The sequence below is a fragment of the Hippocampus comes genome, unplaced genomic scaffold (genome assembly GCF_001891065.2).
Source record: "Hippocampus comes isolate QL1 unplaced genomic scaffold, H_comes_QL1_v1.1 scaffold53, whole genome shotgun sequence".
NCBI classification, from domain to species: Eukaryota; Metazoa; Chordata; class Actinopteri; order Syngnathiformes; family Syngnathidae; genus Hippocampus; species Hippocampus comes.
In genome coordinates this window covers 459,651-469,399 of record NW_017805707.1, presented here as the reverse complement: position 1 = coordinate 469,399, position 9,749 = coordinate 459,651, and the positions used below count along the sequence as shown (strand labels likewise).

Genomic DNA, 9,749 nt, shown 5'->3' with positions numbered 1-9,749 from the left:
CTTGCCCGCCTCCCTCCCTCGGGCGCTGACCCTCCTGTGGTTGTCTGCAGCGGTGATGGGAATGCCCAACCCGAGTCAACGGGACCTGCTGATGCGCCTGGAGGTGTCCAAGCAGATGGGCGGCGACGCGGCGCTCACGCCGGCCGAGCTGCGATTGGACGGCAAGCTTCAGCGGCTGAAGGAGCGCGAGATGGCGGCCGAGCCCTTCCCGCCCGCCGTCCACTTCTTCAAGGCCCGGAGCCTCATACGTGCCAGTCAGGTCTTCAAGCTGCTGCAGGAAATGCCCAAAGGTGACCTCGCAATGCCGAGCGAGACACGTGCCTTCACACCAGCGCTACCATGTATCCAAATGTGTCCTTGTCCCAACACATTTTTGTCAAAATGTATTTAGTAGTCTTCATCTTCACATTGTGCCTTAAAGGACTGAGAGGAAAGCATCTCCACTCAATTGTGCTGTGCAAAAAAAAAAAAAAAAAATGTGTGAATCCTGAGAACCCTTCGGATTGTTTAAAGTATAAAAATGGATTTGTGAATGCTGAGAGACAAGCATGTCCACTATTCTGTGCTTGATTGGTTATTGCGTAAATGCTGAGGAATCAGCATTCACACTAACGCAATTGTGTGTTCTGGAATGCTGAATATTGCCTGTGTGGATGCTTAGAGACGAGCATTGTCACCCGCAGGCGGCGCCCTGCACATCCACAGCACATCCCTGGCGAGTGCCGAATGGCTGGTGAAGAACGTGACGTACCGGCCGCACTGCTACATCTGCTTCACGTGGGACAACTCGGTGCGCTTCATCTTCTCTCAGCGATGGCCGTACCCGCGCTGGGACTGCTTCTACTGGCAGCTCCTCAGCACACTCCGAGCCAAAGCGAGCGACCTCAACGCCTTCGACGAAAGGTACCGCCCGCCCACCAACCCGTAATTTCCCTGACAGGAGCAGCTCACTAAATTTTGATCGCTTTCAAGCTTGATGCGGCATCTCACGCTGGTCACCGACGACCCGGACGCAGAGTACCCAGACCAGAACGCTGCGTGGAGCAAATTCGAGAGTGCCTTCATTGCCAGTGCCGGGCTGGTTAGCCACGCCCCCGTCCTGAGGGATAGCTTCCTACAGGGCCTGCACGAGCTGCACCAAGACAACGTCATGTATCTGGAGCTGCGCAACGGCCTGTCCAAGGTCTGTTTTTGCTCTTGTCTCAGCATTCGTGACTAATATTGTTTTGAAGGCGTCACCAAAAAATATTCTCACATTCAGAAAAACAATATTTATCATGTCAATGCTGAGCACCCAGCATGTCCTTTTCTGCTTTTTTTGAGGTCTTGAGAAGCGAGCAAGACGACACGTGATGTATTTCTCGCATCTCCTTCCAGACGTACGAGCTGGACGGAACCGTCCACGACAAGATGTGGACGCTGAAGACTTTTCAAGACGTCACCAAGCAGTTTGTGGCCGATCACCCGGACTTCCTGGGCGCCCGCCTCATCATAGCCGTGCACAGGTACGCGCAGGCCAAAATGCCTTCATTCCGATGGATCACCGCTCAAACCGTCAACCGCTTCCAGGTCATCGAGCGCATCGGAGGTGAAGGCGGCCGTGAAGGAGGCCGTGGCGCTGCAGAAGGACTTCCCCGACGTGGTGGCGGGATTTGACCTGGTAGCAACCGAGCTTTTTGGCCGTCGCGAGGTGACCCCTTTGGTAACTCTGCTCTTGTATGGCAGGTGGGCAGGGAGGACACCGGCAGTCCGCTTTGGTACTTCCGGGACGCGCTGGAGCTGCCCGCCCAGCTGGGTGTCAACCTGCCTTACTTCTTTCACGCAGGTGAAACCGGTAGGTTGATGGAGATCCTTTCAGCCCGCTCAAACCTGAGGTGGAAAATAATTTTTTCCCCTCAATATTACAACTGCGATTTAATTGTTGATTTTTTTTCCCCAAAATGAATCTGTATGACAATAATATCAAATTTACTCCTGTCTTGTGACTGAATTTTTATTCTTCCACTTGACACTCTGCAGACAGGGAGGGCACGGAGGCGGATCAGAACATTATGGACGCCCTCCTTTTTAACACCAGCCGTATCGGGCATGGCTATGCCCTGGCGCGCCACCCGCTCGCCAAGGAGATGTCCAGACAGAGGAAGGTGGCGGTGGAGGTGTGCCCCATCTCCAACCAGGTCCAGTACAACAACCAGCCTTTAGTTTGCTCATCCTTGCCATTCATTGACAATACATTTCACACAATGACTATTCCTAATTTTATGTGATATTATGTGATGCGATAAGTATAAAAAAAAAAAAAAAAAATCAAAATTTAACATTTCATTTTTTTCCTCACCAATGCTTTGGCAAATGTGTCCTGCAGGTCCTAAAGCTGGTCTCAGACCTGCGCAACCACCCGGGCGCAGTGCTGATGTCGGAGGGCCACCCGATGGTCATCAGCTCAGACGACCCGTCCATGTTCGGCACATCGGGCTTGTCCTATGATTTTTACCAGGCCTTTGTGGGCCTTGGCGGCATGAAGGCCAACGTGGGCACGCTGAAGGAACTGGCACGCAACTCTCTCAGGTGAGGCGCGCGTCAGGTCGCGGGCGGTCGGGTGTCGGCGCCGTCCGCTAACGTCGGCTTCCTCGTGACCCCGCAGGTACAGCTCGCTGCCGGCGCCGCTCAAGGACGCCGGACTGGCCGCGTGGCAGAGGAAATGGGACGCTTTTGTTTCGGCTCACTCTTGAAACCCCAGCGGAATCTTTTTGAACACTTAATGGACCTGACTTTCGACATCACGCTTTGGTGAAGCTTTGTCAGGCCTGAACAATCACAGAGGCAACTTTTTGATCCACCATGTAACCACCAACAATCATTAAGCAAATAAAAAGGACATCAAGCTCACTGGCCGATTGAACCTGAATAATTACAAATCTTTGACTTTTATTTTCACTTTATTTTCATCCAACAAAAGTAGAAAACAATTTCATAATTTACACATGTTAAAAAAAAAAAAAAAGAAACTTGTCATTCCTCATGTGATCAGGTGGCCGCGTTGCTGGGGTGCAGCGGTTTGACTCGAACACGTCGGGACAGTCCCAGACGAAGACCTTGACCGGGGGACCTGGCGGGAGTACTCTGGGATGAAGGTGGACTTTTTCCAATTTGACCTGCGAGGTGAAGCAGAAAATTCACAACACTTTAGTTTTTTTTCCCTCTCCATATTCATGCTTGAAATAATTGTCAGAACCTGGTGGGGTCCATTTAGGAATCCTGCTTCCTGTTGGACTGACTGAGACTGGCGGTTTGGATACGGCGGGTTTAAGCGTTGGGGGGCTTCTCGGCGTGGGCGCAGGGTGCGGTGCAGATGCTTAAAAGACAAGTGTCGAAGTTTTTTTTTTTTTTTTTTTTAAACAAACATTACAAAACATCGCTGAACACAGGCTGGAATTTGGTTGTCTCCAAGGGGCGGGGCCGGTTGAATTTCACTTGTCACATATTTGCAGTTCAGCATTTGCAGATTGTCCTCTTCAATTTTTTTGTGCTCATGCCAAAAGGAAAAAGTTTAAGTTTGGTGCTCTTTTTGTAACATCGAGGAGGAACTGCGTTGGAGTTCGATTTAGCTAAAAATTGCATTTTGCCACCGTCTTGTGGCATCTTGACGTCAAGGAACTATGGTGAAATGCATTGAGGATTTCACACTGAGACAAATATCATACTTTCAGTTGGCCGCCATATATCGGCAATCATCAACCTTTAGAAGGGGCGCCGATTGCCGTTTTTTGTTGTTCCTGTAAAACAAATTGAAATCAAATTGAACCTGTCCGGGGTTGAGCTTTCAGCTTGGGTGGCTGTCTTTCTTTTTTGCTGCCGGAACGCTTGTGAGGCTTGTGGTGGTCACTCTCCTTCTTTTTCTGGCTCTTCTTCTTCACGGTGAACTCCTCGTCCTCACTGATGTCCTCCTCGCTCTCCGAATCTGAAACTGCAGTCGTAATGAGACACACAAATGCGTCCAACAAGGACACAACGGAGGGGCTACCTTGCGTCCGTTTGGGCTCATAGTCGTCATCGTCTTGAGGGTGTTTCCTGTGCCTCTCCTCAGAGATCTTATCCAAGCCTGAAGGAAATTTGAATTCAATGACTTTTTTTTTTTTTTAAATAGAAAACAACAGTTAGATGAAGCTTTTACCCAAAAGTGATGAGTCCACACTGCAGTTGGAGCGCCGAAGGTCAGCGGGATCTGTGTTCTCGTCAGCTTTAAACCACAATGAGTGATGGATTTATTTAAAGGCTTTTCACACTCACACAAACACTTGATCGTACCGTGACCAGCAGGAGGCGCTACTTTCGTCTCGTCTGTGTTAATGTTATTGAGCAAGGAGAGTGTAATTGCGGCCTCCAGATCTCGAGTCATCAGCTTTTGTTCTAGAGCTTTTCTGGAATTCAGAGAGAAGTCATACAACTGGAAGTTTTGCTCTTGTCGTTCATTTTGTATCCTGCTTTACCTGCTTTTGTTGCTCTCTTGGCTTGGTGTGTTCCTTGGCTCCTGATGTTTGAGTTTCTTGCCAGGTGGGGGCTTCACACAGGCGAAGTCTTCATCTGACATTTAAGAATCAAGTTTATTTATAAAAGCAAAAATCATGAATGCCAGCAAATCACGTCAATAACCTTTTTGTAATGTACATTAACCCCGGTCAGATTTGGGGAGGGGGGGGGGGGTTCTTGATCGTACTGGCATGCCTGCAGATAATACTGTATAGCTGGTTTGCATGTATGGATGGCTCGTACTACACACGTCTACACTGCGTTCCTTGTTCAAGGTGACATTTTAACAATTTCACCGACCGTCGTCGTCAAGATCCCTGGACTCGCAGTAATTGATGCTCTTGGTCTTTCTGTGATGAAGAAAAAGTAAAACATGTCGAGTTGGAACGTTTGCACAATAACTGTCTCGCTTGGCGTGTTGACAAACCTTGCCGGTCGATCCATTTGACGCAAGCTTTTCGACAAGCAAACTCGATTGCTTTACAACGTTATTAGATGAGTTAACTCAAGTAAAAATAAATAAATGAAGAGAAAAGATTTTAGCGCACTGCGGCGATCTGAGAACGATCCTTGACATGCTTTGTTGTCAATTTGATTTTGAAGCCAACCCGCCAGAACGGAGGAGAAGTGACGAAAAGCCACATCCGATCAGTTGGCCCCGGTAGTGCAACTAAGTGTCGAATCTGCTGTGGTGAAATAGCTCACTCTGGCGTTCAAGCTGATGAAGTTAAAAATACGTGTGCGTGTATGTTAAAGTGAATAAATAAAGCCATTTTTTTGTATGTATGATCGTCTCATTTATGTCCACAGTGATGGCATCCTCAACGTGATGACCAAATTGTCCCTGAAATGGCCTTTTCACACCCAATTGGTTTGACACAGGACTTCTTGAGAGTGTCATTAATTTCATGGATACGTTTTTACAAAAGTCATGTTGCTCAGTCAAACTGGCTTGTGTGGCTGAACTCTCACTCCCAAACTCGAACTTGAACATGTTATCTCGTCTTTTCTCACTGTTGATGAGGTAAGTGCACAACGTTCCAAATGTCTTCATTCCTGTTATGAAAGGTTGTAAGACTTCTTGTCGCTTCAGCTGCTCACCACTAGATGTCAGTGTTAACTTGTTGCAGTCTCACGCCTGCCTGCCTTGTATCACCTGAGGAAGAACAAACCAGGAAGCTTCTCGGTGAGATTGAGGGGGTCAATACACCTGATAACTTGCAGCAAACACTCCTGATTTCCTCTACCACCCCCCCCCCTTCTTCTCTGCAGCCTCTTGTTTGACTAGATCCAGAGCGTCGAACTTTATTTTCTTTTGGCGCACCCCCAAAGCTGCAGTCAGGACCATCAAAAAGGTACGATCCAGCCTCAAATCAAAACTTCTTGCTGTTCACGTCCACCAGGTGGCGCTGAAGCATCTCAAGAGAATCTGCTCATTATCTCTTTTAGGTTGTGACGCAAAGTTGGACTTGATGAATCCAAGTGCAAAAGTACCTGAGAAGAGTATTTCGTTCTTGCGGTGTCTCCATTTCTTTTTTTTCTCTTCACAGTGTGGATTCCTGGAGGACATGGACATGATGAACGACCATTATACGACTGCATGGAGCAAAAAAAGTGGTAAGCACCACTTTTTGTACTATGATGACCATGCAGTTGTGCTCAAAAGTAGTCTCCCCCCCCCCCCCCCGTTGTGTCCGCCCTTCACTTTAGTTATTTGATTGATGAAGAGTTGTCATTCACTTCAGGGTATGCCTGATGCTTGAAACGAGGTCCCTAATAATGTCTGTCTGTGAGTTTCACCACATCGAGAGAGCGATTTTGAGGTATTGATTGCCATCGATCAGTAATGACTGTTGGAGCCGCAAGGCCCGCCCTTCTCCACTAACTACCAATCGGGATCCTTCTTTCCTCCACTGACTCGTTCCTATTCACATCAAATAGATTTCCATCGACTAGTTATGTCTGATTGTGGGTTTGCCTGATAGATTTCTAGCAATTTATGCTCGTCTTATCGACTTGTAATGTCTTATGAGTTTCATGTGCTCAATGGATTTCCATCAACTAGTAGTGTCTGCTCATGCGTTTGAGAGAACCTGTCCATCGACTTGCAGTGTTTACTATTTACGGTAGTTAGTCTGAATGATGGGTTTATATCAACTCATCATGTCTTTGATGATTTTCATGCGCTTGATGGATTTCCATCGACTATTCATGTCTGCTTAAGAATTTCACCCATCTCGCAGCCATTCAGGACCTTTCCTTCCTTTGTGTGCGCCCACCGATGCTCCCTTTGTAGACGGCTCGCTATCAGCTGGGCTTGCGAGTGAGCTTGATGCACTTTCCATCGACTCGTCATGTCTGCTTGTCAGTTCCACCTAATAGATGGCTAATGAATAGCTCTGTGACAATAAAAAGGAGTGCTATTATCTCACACCGGTGCACCGATGCGCCCCACAGCAGCCTTATTATGCACACAAGGCATCCAAATATGGAAACAGAGGAAGGAGAAAAAAAAGCGCAGAGCAAGCAAGCGTTCCGCTCGTCACGGCGACACGCCGGCAACATTGTGCCTCGGTCATGTATAATAGATAATTCATATTCGGCTGAATATTGAATGTGCCGCTGCCGCGATGTAATTTTAATCGACGCCCGCAGTGAGACACGAGAGCCCAGAGCAGGCGGGGTTCCACCTCCTGCATCCCGGCTTTTGTTTTTCCCTTGTGAAAGACGACGGGAACGTGGAGGAAGTTTCGTGACGAGTCACACATTGTCAGTTTGATTGTCATTTTAGCTGAAGGGACAGTGTTGCATTTTATTTTTTAATGAGATAAATAACTTTCTATACTTTTTTTTTGCTTTATAAAAATCATACACAAAAGACATAATGAGAGAAATAATTAGACAGTGTTTGCTTTAGTTCAATGCACGTTGTGTGGATGGAGTGTGAGCCTTGGCAGTGATGAGTCATTTTTCACAACAAATAAATAATCCACGCCTCTATGTATCGTTTATATTGTCTACCTCTCTGTGCTGCTCCACCATTTGTATCTGTTGTGCAAAAAGGTTATGACATAGCACAGACGCTATTCGTTAGCCCGTCATTGGCATTTTGCATTGTTTCTTAGCATGAAGCTAAACTGGCTTTATTAAGCGCTGTGTCAGTGTGTGTGTGGTTGTTTGAATAGAAAATGTATTCTTGTCTAAATAGAATACTGATGATGATAAATCAGAAACGTTGAAGACTTTTATTCTAAATAGTTATTAATGAGGTTAAAAAAAAAGAGACATTTTCCAATATTCTCTGTTCTGTCCACACACACGTACACACGCAGCGTTCAAAAAAAGCCGAGCATGCCTGACGGCTGGCCACAACACAGCTGCTGCACTCTGGATCATTTCCTTTTTTTTTTATTTTTTCCTCCTTTCCTTCCTCGCTTTTCATTCCCGTCCGGAGCTCCCAAAAATACCGAACAGGATTCATTTATTCATTTAATTAATTCATTTATTCTGGATGCTAGCATACTAGCGATAGAAGCTACGGTCCTTTTTTTTTTTTTTTTGCCCCCTGCAGTAACTGTCATTGACGTTTAAAAACCAACAAAAGATGCGTGTTTGAAATGCAAGCAAAGTCGTGTTTTAGTTCCACTGAACTAACCGGAGCAATGGAAAACAAATGCGACCAATTAATTCACTGACCCGTGAATCGGCGAGTGTCGATACTTGTGGTCACAGTTCTCCTTTTTTATGCCGCCGTGAGAGGAGCCACTTTTGTTAGCAGTTAACGAGATGCTCGTCAGAGCGCGCTGTGTGAGTGTTATTAAAATTTCACAGGCCTTACTCACACTAAACCTGTCATTATTTGGGGGTGGGAGGGGGGCTTTGTCTCGACGAGGGTTTCTTCTTGTTCGCTCATCGCCTATCCACCTTTTGAAAAGAAGCGATAAAACTCTCCTCTTATCGAATGCACACACTGCAGGCCTCCTCCTGCTTCTGTTTCCTTTTTCACGAGCACACGAGAGCGAAGTCACGACCTGACAATCATTAGTCGCCTGGATATAGAAACGCAAGCCTGTCGTTTGGGGCGCACAAATGTCAAAGTCGTCAGGTCCAAATAGCCCGAATCAGATTCTATGTGCGCATTCAGAGCTTAACGGTGATGACGGAATGTGGCGCTCGCTGTGGCTTTCATAACGCGCCGACTGACGTGTGTAATTGTCATGATTTAATGGTGCGTTCAGCGTGGATGCTTCACTGAGAAATGCGCTTGAACGCTGCACGGCAAACTGACTCGCACTCTTTCGCCTTGTGGTAAATTGTCCTTCGTCGTAATAATATGGATTAAAATGCGTGCAGCGATAAAAGGGGGGGGCGGGGTGTCTCACCCTCAAGGAAATGATCCAATTTGGAAGCTCTGTAATTTAGCGCCACCCAATTGGGCCTGATTTTGTCCAAAATGGCCAACTTCCTGACCAATCTCAGGCATGGGGACTTGAGACTGGCATATTATTGAACTTTGCCACCCAATTTTGCGTTGTTTTGGGATGACGGGCCAGTTTTGTTTCCAACTCTGAGCTTGTGTAATTTGAGTTCTGTTTCATGGCACGCTTGAAGGTCGCCCCATCGACGCCGGCGCCGCTTTCACGCGGCGGAACTGTGCCACATCGACCCCATCGACGCCACGCGCGGTGGCGAGTTGCACACCACAGGCGCGGGGGAGTCGTAAAAAAAATGTGGTCATGTACTGTTCGGAATGACCATGCGGACGTTGAGCCGGCGCACTGCCAGCTGACACGTGAGGAGCGCGGCGGACGTTGAGATGGATGGCGGTGAGAAAACAAATCGGTTGTTGCAGTCAATAGTTGTTCCCCGAGGGCCGAGACCTTGAAGGCAAACGGAGCAACAATTTGACCGTAGCTCGCACCCTTAAAATTCAATTCACTTTTGTGTTTTAACAAGTTTGGCATCAAACTAAGTCCTACAGTTTCATTTAATTTTGATTTTAAAGTATTATTTGAATCGCTCCATATCAAGTGGCACAAACGCAAATAATACCGAAGTCAAAGAAACTCGGCAAGTGGCAAGCAACAAAGCCTTCTTTAGATCTGGGCCATTTCCCAAAATATTTGCACCACTTCTTCGACACGCCGGCAGTCACTCTTGGTTGACCCCTCCCCCCTCCGACCACTGCTGCTGCTGCTGCTGTTGTTGTTTTTGACGCG

General features: G+C 47.2%; 3 protein-coding genes across 5 annotated transcripts in view; 2 read left to right on the top strand and 1 right to left on the bottom strand.

The window, feature by feature from the left end:
* Position 1: 1 nt before the first annotated feature.
* ada2b (adenosine deaminase 2b) lies at positions 2-2,904 on the top strand (the record flags this gene model as incomplete). Its single annotated transcript, XM_019882951.1, has 9 exons — positions 2-290; positions 684-903; positions 973-1,183; positions 1,378-1,505; positions 1,570-1,660; positions 1,726-1,834; positions 2,020-2,177; positions 2,366-2,568; positions 2,645-2,904. Coding segments are annotated over 9 exons (1,497 nt in total), but the record flags the coding sequence as incomplete, so codon positions are not given.
* On the bottom strand, positions 2,901-6,123 carry rad51ap1 (RAD51 associated protein 1). Of its 3 annotated transcripts, none has more exons than XM_019883061.1 (9): positions 4,958-5,693; positions 4,831-4,880; positions 4,491-4,584; positions 4,309-4,421; positions 4,175-4,240; positions 4,025-4,102; positions 3,806-3,967; positions 3,236-3,355; positions 2,901-3,155 (listed from the first exon to the last, which is right to left on the bottom strand). In XM_019883061.1, the coding sequence occupies exons 1-9, from the start codon at positions 4,972-4,974 to the stop codon at positions 3,028-3,030; spliced, it is 828 nt and encodes a 275-aa protein (XP_019738620.1). In that variant the 5' UTR covers positions 4,975-5,693; the 3' UTR covers positions 2,901-3,027. The 3 variants fall into 3 exon arrangements, with proteins under 3 accessions (XP_019738620.1, XP_019738621.1, XP_019738619.1); XM_019883062.1 differs by having other exon boundaries at positions 3,806-3,961; positions 4,315-4,421; XM_019883060.1 differs by lacking the exons at positions 4,831-4,880; positions 4,958-5,693 and adding an exon at positions 6,025-6,123.
* The window catches only part of ptn (pleiotrophin), a 43,715-nt gene continuing 40,046 nt past the window's right edge, over positions 6,081-9,749 (top strand). Inside the window, exon 1 of the mRNA XM_019883063.1 lies at positions 6,081-6,147. Coding sequence (XP_019738622.1) covers positions 6,131-6,147 — 17 coding nt within the window. The 5' untranslated portion in view covers positions 6,081-6,130. The remainder of the gene's footprint in view (positions 6,148-9,749) is intronic.

Coding starts and splice junctions, on each gene's coding strand:
- rad51ap1 (XM_019883060.1), bottom strand. CDS start 6,106: ATGTCCATGTCCTCCAGGAATCCACACTGTGAAGAGAAAAAAAAGAAA. Junction 4,585..6,024: donor GAACGAAATACTCTTCTCAG/GTACTTTTGCAC, acceptor CTTAAATGTCAG/ATGAAGACTTCGCCTGTGTG. Junction 4,422..4,490: donor CAAGAGAGCAACAAAAGCAG/GTAAAGCAGGAT, acceptor TCTGAATTCCAG/AAAAGCTCTAGAACAAAAGC.